We start from the raw sequence: 18,451 nt of genomic DNA, 5'->3' as shown, positions 1-18,451 counted from the left end.
TGGCTATTACCCCGAGCCAAGCAAAAGTTATTTGGTTGTTCACCCGAACTTTGTTGAAAAAGCTCATCAATTGTTTGACAGGTTCGGCAATCAGAATAGTTGAAGGTAGAAAATATTTGAGCGGATTTATTGGCTCTGATGAAGGCAAAATTCGTTTCACTACAAAAAAGGTCCAAGAATGGTTCGATTGTCTTAGCGAGTTGTCCAAAGTGGCAGAAAAAGAACCTCAAGCTGCTTTAGTTGGATTAACAAGATCACTGCAATGCGAATGGAATTTTGTCCAGAGAGTAGTCAAAGATACGTCGCAGTTGTTTGCACCTCTCGACAAGATGTTGGAGGAAAATTTTTTGCCAAGCTTACAAGGAATTTCTAGTGTCACACACTCAGATCGTGATTTGTATTCACTTCCTGTCAAAAGAGGGGGACTAGGTGTGCGAAATCCAATCGAAGGTGCCGAACTAGCATTTTCCACTTCACGTGAAGCAACCGACTGTCTCGTGAGTTCGATCCTTCACCAAGATGATTTCGACCAAACTCTACACAAAACAAAGATGAGAGAAGCAAGAAAAAATCACGAGGAGAAACAAAATGATGTGGACAAAGATAAACTCGATGAATTGCTTGCAGTTTTACCAGCAGATTTAGAAACGAGCGATCCGGAGAATAATCGACAACAACTGTTCCTTGTGGCTAACTTCGCTGCCCTTGTTGAAAGATAATTTTGATTTGTCAGCCACAGAGTTCAGAGACGCTCTATGTGTCAGGTACAGAAAACCACTCAAACGTTCTTTCTCGAGATGCGATGGATGTCAACAAGATTTTGACTTACAGCATGCACTTTCTTGCAAGAAGGGCGGACTGGTAACACAACGACACAACGAAATAAGAGACGCAGTGGGCGATCTTGCTTCAATTTTGTGGAAAGATGTGAAAAGAGAACCTGTCGTAAAAGAACCAGATATAGAAAATGGAACCCCGGCACTAATTGCAGATCTTTCAGCTCGTGGGGTTTGGGATAGACAGTCGGCTGCGTCGTTCGACATCCGTGTTACAGACACTGACGCTCCGTCTTACCAAAACCGCAATCCCATGAATGTACTGAAAGCATCAGAGATTGAGAAGAAAAATAAGTATGGACCAGCTTGTGAAGAAAAGCACATGTCTTTCACTCCACTTGTCACTTCAATAGATGGTGTTTTGGCACCGGAGTTCACGTTTTTCCTCAAACGACTAGCAAATGGTCTGGCATCAAAATGGGACCGCCCATATAGTCATGTCATGTGCTGGGTGAGATGTAGAATTTCATTCGCTATACTAAGAGCAACCAACATTTGCATCAGAGGCACAAGATCCAAATGGCGATCCCTCGGAGTTGAGGACGGTTACACAATTGGAATGGCATTCTAAAAATTCACACGCTGTTAACTGGGGCTTTCATCGCGCATAACTGACTCCTATGATATTAGAATTTCGACACCATTTGCATAATATTTCGAAGAATATGAGATGTTTGAAGATAAAAACACAGGATGATAACTGTGAAAAAGCAACGAAAAACTTTTCCTTGCACCATTCGAAACCAATTTATTTTGATTTTAAGTTAAATTTACACTGTTGCGAATTAAAAAAAAAGGTCATAAAAGATGTATAAGTATCAATTGTAAATTGATGTTTTATTGTCGTAAAAACTAATGTATTGCAGAAATTCTGACAATGCACCTAGTTCCAAAACATTTTGAACGTATTTTTCATCCATATTTCTTCAGCAAGTTTTTTTTAATTTTCTGAATCTCCCATTTCAGCATTTATTTTTTGACTAAATTTTGCTTGATACGATTTCTTGCCCTTCAAAATATACCAATCCCCAATTCTTACAAATTGTCGCCTTTTTCGATTCACTGCCTGTTAGAAATTGCCACCTCAGGCAACTTCGGTGGAGGAAAAGAACTTCGGCTGCGTCGTTCGACATCCGTGTTACAGACACTGACGCTCCGTCTTACCAAAACCGCAATCCCATGAATGTACTGAAAGCATCAGAGATTGAGAAGAAAAATAAGTATGGACCAGCTTGTGAAGAAAAGCACATGTCTTTCACTCCACTTGTCACTTCAATAGATGGTGTTTTGGCACCGGAGTTCACGTTTTTCCTCAAACGACTAGCAAATGGTCTGGCATCAAAATGGGACCGCCCATATAGTCATGTCATGTGCTGGGTGAGATGTAGAATTTCATTCGCTATACTAAGAGCAACCAACATTTGCATCAGAGGCACAAGATCCAAATGGCGATCCCTCGGAGTTGAGGACGGTTACACAATTGGAATGGCATTCTAAAAATTCACACGCTGTTAACTGGGGCTTTCATCGCGCATAACTGACTCCTATGATATTAGAATTTCGACACCATTTGCATAATATTTCGAAGAATATGAGATGTTTGAAGATAAAAACACAGGATGATAACTGTGAAAAAGCAACGAAAAACTTTTCCTTGCACCATTCGAAACCAATTTATTTTGATTTTAAGTTAAATTTACACTGTTGCGAATTAAAAAAAAAGGTCATAAAAGATGTATAAGTATCAATTGTAAATTGATGTTTTATTGTCATAAAAACTAATGTATTGCAGAAATTCTGACGATGCACCTAGTTCCAAAACATTTGAAACGTATTTTTCATCCATATTTCTTCAGCAAGTTTTTTTTAATTTTCTGAATCTCCCATTTCAGCATTTATTTTTTGACTAAATTTTGCTTGATACGATTTCTGGCCCTTCAAAATATACCAATCCCCAATTCTTACAAATTGTCGCCTTTTTCGATTCACTGCCTGTTAGAAAGTGCCACCTCAGGCAACTTCGGTGGAGGAAAAGAACTTCTTTTCTTTTATAGAAAAACTTTTGATACGTTATTTTGGTAGCAATCACTGAACTTTCTGAACACCAATTTTGACTGCGTTGCTCACCAATTTAGTTGTCTGGACAGAAAAATTGCTCGTCAATAGAGTTGTTTAAAATTACACCAACAAAAACAATTGTGTAAATTATACGATTAATTTGCAAACTAAATCCAATTTGGAAAACTTTTGAAGGTTTTTATTGTTATTGGATTTAATTGCAAGAAAAGACGTAAAAATGAAAAACTGATTTTCTGTTAAGCAAAACTGCTTTTGTGTTCTAGAAACTTTGAAGTATTATTATTTTTTGATTTTTCAAGCGGAACTTTTTAATCGTTTCTGAAAATTGTTTTTTTTTTCAAATTTTGCAGACCTCTCATCACCAATAAATTCTTGGTGGAATTTTCAGCAATTTTCATGCAACAAGCTTTTCTATAAAGGCGACACAATTCGCTTCAGACGCGAGAAAATATTAATGTTCGAAAACTACAGCACAACCACTTTTTCTATGTGAGCATATCACAGGTTGTTTAACTTTTTTTTTAGTTTTATTTTTGTTTTCAAATTGAAAGTTTTTGGTTGCTTTGAAAATTTGGTTGCTTTCGCTTGAAATATTTTGCAGCTATTTTACCTAGAGGCGATGCGGAGCTTTGCGCCACTTGCGATACAACACAATCATAAAAAAACAAGTCGAACAAAAATGAAACATGATGAAAAAAACTAGGTGAACTAGGACTTCGTTTATGTCGATGAAGAATACCTAGAGCCCAAAAAAACCTGGATGCACCTGTTTTATAATTTTGAATACTGTGCAGGACGAAATGCGTGGTTTCAAAAATTGGGCATAAGTTGTGTCTACTGAAATACGTATGAGTAAAAAATTTAGGTTTATGGAATTTCTTTTTTTTTTTTAAAAAAACGCGAAAAATTGAGTAGCAATAGCTTCTGCAAGAAAATTTCGCAGATTTGATGGTATGTTTCAGAAAATTCAAAGTTTCTAAAAAACCGGTCAAAGCTCAAAAATTACTTTTGCGAATACCGAAACCTTTTTCTGCTTAAAGTAGGAAGTGCCCAAGAAAGTAGAGAAGTTTCACAAAATCGAGCTTCTCGCTTGAATTTTTATCTGAGAAGCGGCACGGTTATTTTCGAGTGAAGTCAGAAAACGGTCAAAATTTCATAACTTTTCAGGCCATAACTTTTCGCTAAAAAACTGGGCATTGCAAATTATAAAGGTAAGCTTTCAACAACCTGTTGCGTCGATTAAGCCTGTGATATCAGATTTTGCATGGTACTTATTGAGAAGCCCAAAAAACGGTTAACAATTCAGGTAGTTGACATTTCCGAGCATCATCCGAAAAAGGTTCAAAAAATGGTTAATAACTTTTCCGAGGGACAATTTTCGTGTCAGGTAGTCGGGTATGGAAAGGAAATTCCCACAACCCGTTCTTTAGATTGATCCCAAAATCCCGGATATGGGAGGCTATTGTTTGATAAAATGGCCTAAAATATTTCTCTGACATAGTAGCTGAAGTTACAATTGATATTAACCCAACTAAATTTCGGCTTTTTAGAAAACGTAACTGCAAATTTTTTGACCATGACTTGCAAACGATGAAGCAAAAGCGCCGTAAGTTTGAACGAATCTTCAATAAAGTTCCTTCACTGGAAAATAGATTGACTCTGAAGAATGCCAATCTGGATTGTCGCAAGTTATTTAAAGAGAAACAGTTTGATTACTACAATAGGGAAGTAAATCGTATCAAATCACAACCAAAGAGCTCATACAGTTCTTTCAATGAAGTTTTAGGAATTGATACGAGATCAGTGCTACCCAATAATTGTTCTTTATCAGATCTGGCAGATAAATTTAATACTTTCTTTATTGAGAAAATTGAGAGCGTCATTGCTTCATTGAAACCTCATAACTTTTATTACCGTGACTCAAATGAAACATTAGCCAGAGACAAAGTGAAATTTAGTTCGTTCAATAAAGTTACTTGTGATGATATTTATAAAGCAATTGCATCCATGTCCAATGCTACCAGCCCCTGCGATTCTATGCCAACTGAGATTATGAAGAAAATTCAAAAAAGCTGGGTGCCAACTTTTACTGGCATACTAAACAATTGTTTACAGAAAGGACATTTCCCAAATGTTTTCAAGTTAGGCATTATAAGTCCTTTTCTGAAGAAAGCAACACTTGATAGAAATCTGTTGTCTTCTTATAGACCTGTTACCCAATTATCTTTTTCATCCAAAATTTTTGAGAGAGTAATCTCGATTCAATTGCTGCATCTTTTAAACAAGCTTGATATTCTCGATCCTTATCAATCAGCGTATCGTAAAGGATATAGCACTGAATTAGCACTTTTGAACACCAGTAATGACATTCTTAACAAGCTTTCAAGCAAATGCCCCGTAATCTTAGTGGCTCTTGACTTAAGTGCTGCCTTTGACACGGTCTCTCATGATATTTTATTACGCCGTCTGGAAAATTACACTGGACTTGAAGGAGCAGCTCTTGAACTTTGTAAGTCTTATTTATGTGGTCGCTACCAGGCAGTTAAAAATTAGTAGCTGGTTATCTTCGACTGAATCTGTGAAAAATGGAGTTCCCCAAGGATCCATATTAGGTCCTCTATTTTTTAGCATTTACCTTTTACCTCTACGGTCTCTCTTTTTATCTCTTGATTTGAATTATCAAATTTATGCGGATGATGGTTTAATTTACTTATCAGCCGCAGATTTAAATAGTTCAGTTGATCATCTGAATGCAAGTCTAGTCAAAATTACCAAATGGTTTGAAATGAATAATTTGAAAATAAATTCTGATAAAACAGAAGTTCTGTTTGTTGACAGGAAGGTTGCAAGAGAAATAAACATACGTGTTAATAATGAAATTGTCAAATCAGAAGACACACTTACAGTGCTTGGTTTTATTTTTGATTCCAAATTTAACTTACAACGACAAATCAATTCTGTTTGTAGCTCGGCCTATTACATTCTGCGGAAACTTTTTAGCATAAAAGCTTTCCTTTCTTTTGAGACCCGACATTTACTCTGTCAATCCCTTATACTTAGCCGCCTTGACTATTGCAATAGCCTATATTTTGGTTTACCCAATTACCTTTTGATGAAACTGCAGAAAATACAAAATTCAGCTGGACGATTTGTATTCCAACTCAAGAAAGGAACACCAACCAGCCCTTATCTACATGATCTACATTGGTTACCAGTCTCGAAGCGAATTGAGTTCAAATTACTGTGCATTGTTTTCAAAGTACTAAACCGAAACTATTTATGTCCAGCATTTTTAAGAGACATACTCAAATTAAAACAAAATAGCTATAGCTTGCGTGATGGTCCAAAATTGGTAGTACCCAGAGTTAATTCAAGTTTAGGTAGAAGATCTTTCAGCTATTGTGGAGCAAAACTTTGGAATTCACTGCCCCAGAAAATGCGAGAAGAAACGGACTTTCAGTTATTCAGAAAATCACTGAAGACACATTTATTCAGATCTCATTATTACACATCGGCCACGTACTAAGGAGACAGACAAAACAAACACCTTTGAGTACCAAAAAGGGTGTATAATCCAGCAATGATGATGATGATGATAAAATAGGGTCTCCGATTTTTTCTGGAAGCGCTCAGGAAATCAATTTGGTCGACCAAAAAAATTTTGTTATGGAAATTCGGCATCATGGTGGAACGCGAGATGACTCTACCAAGTAACTCTACGCGCTCTTCTCTAGCACATCTATTTTCTTTCAAGCAAACGCGAAGTTTCAAATCAGAAACGTTTTCATTAGAGCTTTACGGGTAAAATCAGTGTTTGATCTAAAAAAAAGTGGGTATCTTCTCAACCTTATGGTTTTGTTCTAAGTCCCGAAGCAAGCTTGCCAATATCCATTTACGTTAGTGCTTGAAGTTTTTCTTATAAATTTCTCCCTTGGTGTATATTGTACTTCCTTTATTGTGAATAAAGTCTCTTACTACTTCTACTACTTTGGACATCAAAAGAAAAACCACCTAATGGTTTAAGAGTTTAAGAACACCTTTTCTGTCCCTTATAAAACTCGCCCTAACTTATTCAGATTGGAAGTTTCAGCTATGAAGCTAATCAGAAAAATCTATTTTATAAAAAATTGGGTCTGCAAAAACTTGTTCAAAATGCTTAGATTTGCCATAACCCAAGAAAAAAATTTCCCGTGAGTCAAATTTTTTATAAAAGAAACAAGCAGAATACTATGCCGAAAAAAGCCAAACTGTTACGCTGAAAAATTTGATTGCCAGCGCTTAAAAAAAGCCCAGTTGGGCTATTTTAAATATGAAGAAACAATTAGGCTATTTAAAATATGTTGTTGCAGCTCACTTCCAAAAACCACGTTTAAATCTTTGAATTAGTTGTCAAGTACAGGTAATATAATTAATTTCAGCGCAAAAAGAAGTGCAATTAGGAAAAGAGCCGCATGATCCAACAAACAAAAACAATATTTGATCCGAACTGTTTATTTAGAAATGCAAAATGATCACGTTCGTTCACCATACTCTACTCCCTTCGAAGAAATTACTTCTACAAATTGATGCGAAATTTCATTTCAATCACAAGTCGAGAAATTTCTTCCAAAGATTTAACTGCAGAGTTGGTAGAAGATCAAAGCGATTGAATGATCATTAGGCAAAACATTTGGGTATCCAAAACATAGAATATATTCATTGAGCAACGATTTGTTAATTTGAATATCAAAACTAAACTTCCAAGTCTAAATAAACTAACAGCAGCTAAATCTAATTTTATTATCTGGATTCAAATGAGGTAAATTCAAGTTATTCAATCTGCTTACCAAGTAGCAGATACTTTGACAACCGAACCTTGAAAACAAAGAATATTTGGTAAACTGATATTACTAAGAAACAAGCACGCCAAATCTATGAAAAGAGGATTTTTAAATTTAGAATGGGGAATGAAATTTCTGATATGATAAATACAAATCTATAGCGAAAGTAAGAATCGCATAAATGATCGCAACATAAAGCACCAAAAGAAGTTAAAAAAATCAAATAAAAACATATATCTTAGTTGATCGACATTCGGTTTCGATGCTAGCAAAAATACAAGATTTGAGCAAGAATATCCAATAAAAACAATGCTTATATTAACACATTCACCGTTATTTTTTGGTCTCAATCAGTGGGAAAATGATTGATTTCGATTTCGCATGAAACATTTGGCTGAGAATTTCGTGAAAATATGATAAGTTATTTCCTCTGTATAATGAGTGCTGGAAGTTATTTCCTCTGTATAATGAGTACTGGAAGTTAAATAAACGTTTTAAATAACTTGGTCTTCACTGATAGAAGTGTAAATTTAACTCGAAGTCTTTGTTTATAAAGTCTATCGCCTTATATTTTTGGCAATTTGGGTGCTGTTACAACCGGATTCGTGTACTCCAACAGTTTCTTGCCTTCACTCTTGTAGTCATACGTGCAGTCGTGGCTCTCGGCGTATCTGTGTTGTGCACAGAAAACCCCTTCGCATCTAAAAAAAACAGAAAAAAACTGGTCTAGAAAATTCAGCTTAAAGACATTATTTTTCAAATCGAACTGTTTTTCACTTGCGTCTGATTAAAATTGCATTTAAGATAAACGCACTACACGCTTAGTTAATTAATATGGAGTAATTGTTTCGAGTTTTAATACAGAGGCAAAGCTGCACTTCGCAAACATAGTCAGCTGACAAGGAACGCACGGATTGAACGCAAGAAAACCAAAAAAAAACGATATCTTGTTTGAAAAAACTACAACTGTCGAATTTTAAAGAAAAATTATATGCTCTTAGAGCTTTTTGAATTTCACGAACAACTATAACAAAAATCTGATAATTAAACTCAATTTTCGAAATTAGAAATCGGTGAAGTTTTTGGTGAGCTTTACAACTTTGATGTTCGATAGCAGAGTTTGCCTTCCTTTTAAGACAGGAAAAGAAGTAAGCTTAAAACATATCACACCTCAAATATAAACTTTTACCTGAAAAAAAAATCAGCAAAACCTCTATAAGAGTACACACAACGATCATTACTATAAAAAAAAACTTCAACTTTCGAATTTAAAGCTCTTAAAATTTCAAGAGGAATTTATTATTGACACATTTTGGATAAAATTAACCCAATTCGAGAACACTGGATCATAGGTAAATATTTTATTCCGCTGTGAAATCTCTAAAAACAAATTTCACTTTCTAAACTAGAAATCGATCATTTTGCCGTCCGATAGTGGAGTTTGCCTTCCTTTTAACAAAAGAAATGAACTGAAATTTAAAAAAATCAAAAATCAAACCGCGAGAAACCAATGAGCAAAAAAATTTAACGAGACATATTTAAGAGTACTCACTACATTCATAAGTCTTAATAATATTAAATCAATTTAAGAAAACTGGATCAAAATGAAAAGTTCTTGTTCCGCTGGGAAATCATGAAATTATAATCTTCATTCGAAATTAGATATCAATCATATTATTCGTGACCTTTAAAAATTTGCTGTTCGAATTAAATGAACTGAACTTGGAAAAAAAATGAAGTTAAAAAACCGAAAAATCAAATTTGAGTGTGAAGAATTTTCCTTAAAAAACCAAACAATCATCACAAAATATATGAGTCTTCACTGCGTTCACCAACTCTTAAAAACAGCAAACAAAAGCTTGAGAAAACAAAATTAATAAGTATCTTTTCCGCTGAGAAATCTTCAAAAAAATCCAACTGAGGAACTAAGTCAATCATGTTCGAGAAATTAAATTAAGCCCGCCAAATATCAATTTTCAGCATGCGAAACTTTTGATCTCATTTCCTTGAAAAAAAACATAAATAAGCGTCTGCACTTCTTTTATTAAACCTGACAGTGGTAAAAACACAGGTGAAGCTGCGCTTCGCAAACAAAAGCGAGTACACGACAAAAATCAATAAGTGCAACAAAAAAGTTGAAATAAGCCTCGAATTAGTAAAAATAAATTCGGCTAGGTTTCAGATTCGATCTGCGACCTACGGCAACCCAGCGAATATAATTCTCACGCACAAGCCACAGTCGCTAAATTATTCAAACACTAGCCTCAAACAAAGCAGAGATGCTACGAAATTTCGAATGCTACAGATCGTGATTATAGCATAAATGCCACCAAATAATGAACACTTTGCCACTAAATAATGAAAACTTTGCCACTAAATAATGAACTTTGCCACCAAAAAATAAACTTTTTTTGTGAGTTAGCTTAGAAAAAAAGAAGGTTCTTTCTAATACACTAACGCTCGCAGGGTCGCTTGTGTAATATAACTTTATTTTTCCAACCTGCATGAATAAGTTGCACCAATCCTGGTTTTCTTCCCACACACGAAACACCTCGGCTTCTTGGGAACTGGAATGTCGACAGGTACATTGCTAGTCAGTCCTGATACCTTTGCGAATCCAGAAACATCTTTATCCAGAGTAGTAGTGGCTCCTTTCAGATTTCCAGGCAGTCTATGGGTTGCAGAAGGCAGGCGATGAGATGTTTGTTTAGTGTACACACTTGTGCCGGGTGAAATCGCGGTTGTTCTTTGATAGCTCGGATGTTGGATCCTCAGATCCGATGAAAGAGGGCCTTAAGAACATTTGTGAAAAAAAATTACAAATTATACATCTTGGAAAAGATTTAAATCACTTATCGGTTCAAAGGTTTAAATCACTTACTCAACATTTGTGAAAAAAAAAGTACACTTCTTGGAAAAGATTCAAATCACTTACCAGTTCTGGGGAACGGAGGAGGTATAGGTTGCACTGTGCTATTTCGTTTGGCTAAAACATTAAGAGATTTAAATTGTTTACTAAATTTACTTTCACTTCGGCAATGAGGTAGCAACGGCTATTAACTTATGATTCGTAACAAGCAACTATGCTTAGCAAGCGACATTTTGTCGCTAAAAAGCAACAAATCATCGCAAACAAGTATGGTCAGGAATTATCGCTTAGTAGTTCTGCAAAACATTCTATATCAACAAGTCCGTTTGGTTGCTGTGCACTGCTTAATCAAAATATTTTTTATTACTTTTCTATTAGTTATGCTTAATTCATCGGCGGAAAATTGTCGCTTTGAAATGCACCACAGGGTTTTGAAATTATGTTTCATTTTTTAAGGATTTTAACGAATTTGAGGGCAATTAAGGATTAAGGCTATGACCTTTAGATGAAGTATTGGATGACACAGGTTGGAATGTTGACTGTCCTGCAAAATTGGCTCCTTTAGAGTTCGACGGACTATGCTTGTTTGATGTTGGTTCTGCTGTTGCCGTTGGTGAAATTCGTGACAGTTTTCCTTTGGCGGCTGCTCTGTCCAAAATGGAAGAAAAGTATTTCAGTTCAGCCAGGTCTGCATTGGTTAGGTTCTCAACATGAAATCCGCCGCCACTCGTGTTCTGCCGCGACCGCGGCTGTTGCTGTCTCTGATGACTGGGAATCCGATTTTCTAAGCAAACAAATGACATTTTGAATTCAAATGCAAACAGGGATAATCGGTCGTTGTGCAAGTAGCAGACAATATTCCGATCACAGTAACTAGTAAAATTTTGATTTTTAATGGCATTTTTTTTCCAAATTAATTCAAAATTATTTCATTTTTTAATTTATTTTCTAATTTTAAGTTCTAATTTGTTTTCATGGTAGCAGTAGTTGGTTCCAAATATAATCAAATAAGAACATAGCCAACAGACAGTTGGAAAACAGTCAATGAATGCAAGTAAACAGAAATGACTTCTTTTTTAAACAAATCTCACTTTTTTGATTATGATTAACACTTTTTTGATTAAATGAGTGAGGACCGATGTGGTTAACTCATAGAGTAATTTCGGATAGGGTACACCGTCTGCTCGTCACGCTATCTTATTTTCGGCCGGATAGATTCGTGCAACTTCTTAGTCTAATACCGCTCCTAATCTTACTCTTATACTTACTAGGCTCAGGGTGTTTAACTAGTCTCTGCTAGGCTTAATAGATCTAGAGTATACTGGTTTATTGCGGCAGCTGAGGTTCTCTTGGAGAGGCAACTAATTTCTAAGTTAAATTCAAATCTCTCTGGTGCTGAAATTACAAGTAATTTCAGCACTTACAAATAAGTGGGTTGTTAGTTAGATGGATTATGATTGGTTGATATTAAATATTTTACAGTGGTAAAATATCCAATTTATCCAATTATAAAATGTAGTTTGGATCAGGTTCCATCCATCCGGGTTTTACAGAGTTTTTTAGAATTATCTTTCTGCAATTTGAAGGATGGATGATGAACGTTGGTATTTGGCGAACATCATATTCTTGTCCGGTTCCTCTTGTCGACGAAGTTCCAGGACGCTGGAGTTAGGGACATACAATCGTTGCGTCGTCTTTTGACAACGACTGTGATCCCCAATGAAATCAATCTGATTTCAAAATGATTTGCTATGACGGGTTTTTCTGTATTATGTAGAGAACTTGTTTTGTGTTCAACCTCGTCTGGGAATGGCGTGGAGATCGTGTGTGGAAGGGATGCCTCGTAACTCGGATCTGTACGTATACTTGAACATCGAGGTAGTCATTGGTCTAGTTCAAGGAAGTCCTTTTCTGCGAAGTCAAGTCGTACTCTAAATCCTTTGAGTTGTGATTGTGGACGGCATGTCGGTTGTGCTGAGCCATTCTTTTGTTCGAGTGTGATGGGATCATCTAGTCTTTGGATGTTCGTCTTTGTTGTTGTGTATTGATCTATATACTGCAAAGTATGATTTACATTTTATAAAATTATGTTAGTCCAATTTTTTAATCATGATTTTGGTTAATCGTTTTCACAAAAGCGTTTTGTTTTAGTTTGGTTATTTTGAAGAGTTACTCACCCTTGAGTACCTCTTATTAAAAATAGAAGTGTGGTCAAAAAGCGTGGATGTAGCGCGGTGGGTTAGGCCGGCTGTAGAGCATGCTCAGGACGTCCTCTCTGGTGGGTTAGGCCAGGAGTGGGAGTATGATTTCGTGCTGTTTCTTTGAGAGGTCCTGTTATGTGATAACGTTTTATGTTGGGTTTATGTTGGTCTTTCTTATGTTACTTTGGTCGTGTCCTTGTTTCAAAAATCAAATTGTTTTAGGTATGGGTTTGTCTTGCGACTTTTTTGTGTTTTATTATTTCTTTCTTAGACTTTATAATAGTCTTCAAAAGAATAAATTATCCAGTTTTAAACTGGGTTAATCCGGTTTGGGTACCGTTGGTTTTCTTTTCTTAGCCATGCTGTTATTTTATGATTTGTGGTGCTTAGTAAGCTGCGTTGGTTAGTTTGGTTTAGTATATAATTCCTTTCCAACCGGGTTAAAGTAAAGTTTGAAACTTGTTATCGTGTGTTAGAGTTGTTGAGTGTGAAAACTTGAAACTTTATTTAAACAATTCTTCGTGGGCAAGCTGTGCGAGTTTGGATAGAATTCTTGTGCGAGTGAATGAAAATATCAAAAGGTTGGTACTGCTTTCTCATTTTATTAATTTATTGCATAGAATTTGAATTTTACTGCATTTGGGGGAAATTTAAAATTATAAATTTTCATCGTAATTAATTTTACTGCTTCATGGGGAAATAATTTATGGATTAATTTACTACATTTGGTATAAATCTTATTACATTATTTAGTGGAAGAAATTAATGAATTTTAAGAGAATTTAACAAGTTTGTACTTTTATTTTTCTTTTCTGTTTTTGTAGGGGATCGTGGTATGAAGACTAAAAATATAAATGAAACATCAATAAAAAATGGTTAGTACTAATTTAAATTTATTAGTGAAGAGTATTTTAAATTATACTTACCTGTTTATCGTCTGGGAAAAAGCCGTGGGGGAAGATATCGTGTATCATATCTGATGTTGTTAGTAATTTGCCTAGTATGCGAATGATGTTTTTAGTTTGGAGCAGTGGCCAAAGCAATAGAAGTGCTTTAATGGTTTTTAGTTCTTCGGTGCCTACTGCAAACTCGTAAGGTGTGTTTTGAATGAGGTTATATATTTTGTGATTATATTTAGTATTGTGAATAAATTCTAATATTGGTATTTCTATAGGCTGGATAAATTCATGCGGGATAAGGAAGGGTCTGGATTCTTCGGCGTTAAAGGTCTTCGTGATGGGACAAAATATATACATTTGTGTTACTGGGTCATAGTTGCGGAGGATGCCGTGGAGGTTAGTATCTTTGATGCAATATGTAAAATTAAGGAAAAATGGTGATGTGTATTTTGAGTTAAGAAACTGAAAAAGATGGTGTGGTTGTCTTGACGGGGTATGCAAATCAAAATGATTTTGTATGAAACGATAGTATGTATATGTGTGGGTTTGTTTAGTGCGTAACATAATATCGTGGGAGCAGTGCAAATCACGTTCATGTGGTGCAAGAAAGTGAAGGTTAGTGAAAATAACTGAAGTTTGTCATGGAAACTTTCGTAAGCTTGAATATCAGCTAGTGCTTCGGAGATGATGTGATCATATTTTCTATCAAAAATATTAAGTGTGAATACGTATGACGTTTTGATGAAAAATTTTTCTGTTAGTTGTGGGTTAGCGAAGCGATCTTTATCTAAAAATTGGTCTTGATTAGGTCGGATGATATTATGGTCGTAATATTCTATTGTAAATTCGTTAGCTCCGGGTGCAGTGAATGTTTTTAGTAATTTTTTATATCCTACGTAAGTATATTGTCTAGGTGTTAGTGTTGTAGTGAGTCTATATAACATATCTTTGTTCTTTTCTATGTCGTCATAAGTATTGGTTAGTGGTAGGCAAAGGGGGTTAGTAAAATGATAATAAGCTGTCCAGTGAAGTGTTGGCATTAAAACATGTTCATCTACAAAACTACGTGTGTCATTAGTATCATTAGGTGTGTTTAATGTATATTGTGGAAATGAGTGTAAGGTGATTGCTAGAAAATTTTTCGTGTTGGTGTGTTGTGGGTGATTAATATATTCGCAGGCTGTTCCGGGTTTGGTCGGGAATGGGTGATTCGGGAATTTTCGTTTAAAAGTGCGATAAGCTCGGTTAGTGCTACTAGGTGTTTCGGTGAATGTGGATGATTGTGCTAATGATGCAGTGTACGCTGAGGAGGGTGTAGGAGTAGGTGGGTTTGAGGATTCTATTGTGGATGACAGTTGATGTATTGTGAGGGTTTTAGGGTGTATTAACTGTTGTTGTAAGGTAATAAAATTATCGAGTTCCTGGGAAATTTGGGAGGTATTTGGAGAATTATTATATGATCGGTCGGAGTGAAGTGGAGAGTAGGTTGGGGTCACTTGCGAAGCATAAGAAGGAGTGGAAACGGATGGGAGAGAATTATTTGATGGGATTGGTTGAAAAAGGGGTTTTGAAAAAACTGAGGAGTTGGTCTGAATATTATTTGATGGAGATGGTTCGGAGTCTGCAAATTCGTCAGGGGTTTCTATATTTGGGTTATTAAGCTGTGAGGTAGAGTATAAAACTGAAATATCTGAGTTAGTATTAGAATTCGTGCTGGATGATATATTAATAATCGGAAAATCGGGTGATGGGAAAGCAAAAAGGGGGATTATTGGGATTTGAGTTTGTAGGTTGGCTGGGTGGGAATTTGAGCGGTGTAGGAATCCAAGTTGTCGGCTCATCGTGAGCTAAAAAAATGATTATTTTGAGACTGAAAAGTGGTGGTGTGGTGTTGTTCTATAATTCGTTCGTATGTATTATCATTTTGTGAATGATGTGTCATTATATGTTGGATGGGACTTTGTGGTATATTTGGTCTAGAATTCGGGTTATTTGTGAATGCTAGGTTTCGGAAATTACGTGGAACTAATGATAATGGATGGTTTTGTGGTAGGGTTGGCAACTGTGGTGCGGTAGGTGTTATTTCTATATTATTATGTTCTTCGTCATAAGTGTTCTGTCTTGTGGATATTTTCGTGTTATATTCTTTTATTTGTGCGTCTAGAAGTATTTTGTTTATTGATGATGAAAAAATTCTAAAAAATCCTGCATACAGTATGCGTGCTACACTTGCTTGTCTGTTTACTTGTGTGTGTATAGCGCATGTGTTATAGATTCCTTTTAAAAGTGAGAAAAGAAATCCTATAAAGTTGAACATTGCGTATAAGATAGTTAATTTTTCTAATATGTAATAGGGCCATCCTAGAAAAGCTAGAATTTCATTTTTTAGGGTGACAAAACTGAAAATATTTATAGGTGAAATATCCTGTGGTCTGTATTTTTCACCGTTTATATATATATATATAGTCTTTAATGTCTTTAAAATATCCGCTATAATCTTGTGTATAAATATCTGCAAATCCTGCGGTTTCGGCAAGTTTTCTTAAATTTTGGTCAATTGACTGTCTTTGTATAGTGTCCATTTGTGTTAATAATTCTTGAAATTCTTGTGTTCTGATGTGATGTTGGATGTCTGATTTAGAATATATTCCAATTGATTGTAAATCAATATTTGGATTACGATCAATAGCTCTGATGCTTTCGGGTGAAAATTTTTTGAGTGATTGCATTAACGTAGGGTATGGAGTAAGGAGATAGTATTTATCTTCATCAATATTCAATTGTACTACATTGTGGCTATTTTCTGATCCACATGGGACTGCGGTATCCCAAAAATATGTTCGTCTTGAAAGTGTGTCGACAAAATGTACTTTATTTTTATAGAATATAGGGATTCTTTTATAACAACGTTTATCTTCAAAAACATATAGTGGTGATACTTTTTTTGGTACAAGTACAAAACCATAAAATATTTCCTTCGTAGTCAAGAAAATTTGATCTATTTCCTGACAATAAGTTTCCTGCGTAGGGTATTTTTAATACTGCTAGTGCGAGTGATTGTAGGATTTGTGTCCTTTCCAATTCGCATAATTGGCGAAGTGTTTCTAATTCGGAGAGTGACATTTCTTGAAAAATTCGACTAATTGTGTAGTCTAACTTCATATCTAAGTGAATATCATAATGGATATTACCGAAGTAGGTGCTATTCATTAATGATAATTCTTGTATACGTGTGCTTTTTCTATCATATGGTTTTAGTTTTCGACCAGGGTGACCTGTGCTCTTATAAAAGTTCACTGGGACGTATGATGTTCCTTCGTCAATAGGATGACTTGTTGCATAAGGGTCAAACTTTATTTTTCCAGTGTTCATGTCGAAACGTTTTTCGTATTTGACAAGTATTTCAGAGTATTGTGTTTTATAAAGTGGATTGCTATATTTGCATGCAATTTCTGTTTCTTGATATATTTGGAAACGTGTTAATTTATTTTCTATATCATGAATATTTCTAAAATCATTACTTTGTTTCGATATGGATTTACTTGTTCGTAAGGAATTGATTCTCTAAAATATTTTTCATGAAATTTTATCATTCGACCGTGTATTTTTGCTACTTGAAATGTTGTGCCTGTATCTTCGGGAAACCAAACAATTGTTGCTTGTGTCCGTATTGTAGGGTCACAATAACCTTGATCATTTTTGCAAGGTAATCTAATTCCTTGATAGATCATTGTGTTATCTGATAAATCTCGTGTGAGTTGTATTTTTTCGAGTTGTATTTTCCAATCGAAAAACATTATTTCTTGATATCCTTTATTTTTTGTGTCTGCTTTGCAGTTTGAGGGGTTATTTATTCCGATGTGTGGTATCCAGTGTTTATCGTGTATGTCATAAGTTAATCTTCCGTGTGCGCCGTTGTATGGGTATTTTTCGTCTAGTTTTATATGTCCTTGACATCTTTCAAGTTCTGCTTGATGTACAGAATCGGCAGACTTGAAAATTTACTATTTTTCTGTCAGTGTTTTTATTTCTTGTGATGTTTAGTCTGAGTAATTCATTTTTACAATCATCGGGATTTAGATGTAAAAGTCGTTCTATATTACTTTGATAGAATGATTCGTGATCAAGTCGGTTTTTATTTCCGTTTGAAACTTGTGAACAATGTACTTTCTTTTCGGAAAATGTTGCTGTAAACTTATATCCTGTGACTGTTGTCGCTCGGGCTTTTGAATACAGTGTTGCTATTACATTTGTAGTTTCTATAGCTTGTGGTTCTGTTTCGCATTGTGATACTTGATTTATTGCATATTTGTGTAGTGTTTTTTGTTCGTTTTCTTCACAATCGTAGTGTGTTACTAATAAATCCTGGGGTCCTGTGCGAGGAAAAGGATTTGTGTTCTGGTCGAAAATATTAGAAAAAAGATGTGTTGAAATGTTAATATTTTTAGAATATACATGTGTATGATAATCCTGAGTATGGGTTAAAAAATGTGATGTAACCAATTGTGTTTTTGGTATATCTATCGTACTTATATATTACTTCAGTTGTTATAAATGGTTGTGGTAGCGATTGAGCTGTTATATTTGGTGGATTTAATGGGTAAGGATGTTGAACTATATTATTAAGTTTGATCGTGATTTCGTTTGATATTGTAGTCTATTGAGTGCCCAACTGTGGAGTCGGTTAATATCTTGATGTTGTCCAAATAATGGTGGGGGTGCTACGAATGTATTCCAATCTAATCGT

At 35.2% G+C, this 18,451-nt stretch overlaps 2 protein-coding genes across 2 annotated transcripts in view; one reads left to right on the top strand and one right to left on the bottom strand.

Annotated features, from left to right (window-relative positions):
- LOC134841416 (microtubule-associated proteins 1A/1B light chain 3C-like) overlaps window positions 1-18,451 on the top strand; it is a 393,097-nt gene that overhangs the window by 38,012 nt on the left and 336,634 nt on the right. The gene's annotated exons all lie outside the window — the stretch shown is intronic.
- The window catches only part of LOC134841940 (uncharacterized), a 29,562-nt gene continuing 18,389 nt past the window's right edge, over window positions 7,279-18,451 (bottom strand). The window contains exons 7-10 of the mRNA XM_063858038.1: window positions 11,104-11,388; window positions 10,671-10,721; window positions 10,236-10,527; window positions 7,279-8,436 (exon numbers count right to left, since the gene is read on the bottom strand). Of these exons, the coding sequence (XP_063714108.1) occupies window positions 8,301-8,436; window positions 10,236-10,527; window positions 10,671-10,721; window positions 11,104-11,388 (764 nt within the window). The 3' untranslated portion in view covers window positions 7,279-8,300. The remainder of the gene's footprint in view (window positions 8,437-10,235; window positions 10,528-10,670; window positions 10,722-11,103; window positions 11,389-18,451) is intronic.

Source organism: Symsagittifera roscoffensis, chromosome 3 (assembly GCF_963678635.1).
Source record: "Symsagittifera roscoffensis chromosome 3, txSymRosc1.1, whole genome shotgun sequence".
In the NCBI taxonomy this organism is placed as follows: domain Eukaryota; kingdom Metazoa; phylum Xenacoelomorpha; order Acoela; family Convolutidae; genus Symsagittifera; species Symsagittifera roscoffensis.
Note: the sequence above shows the minus strand (reverse complement) of the source record. Positions and strands in the feature narration are given on the sequence as shown.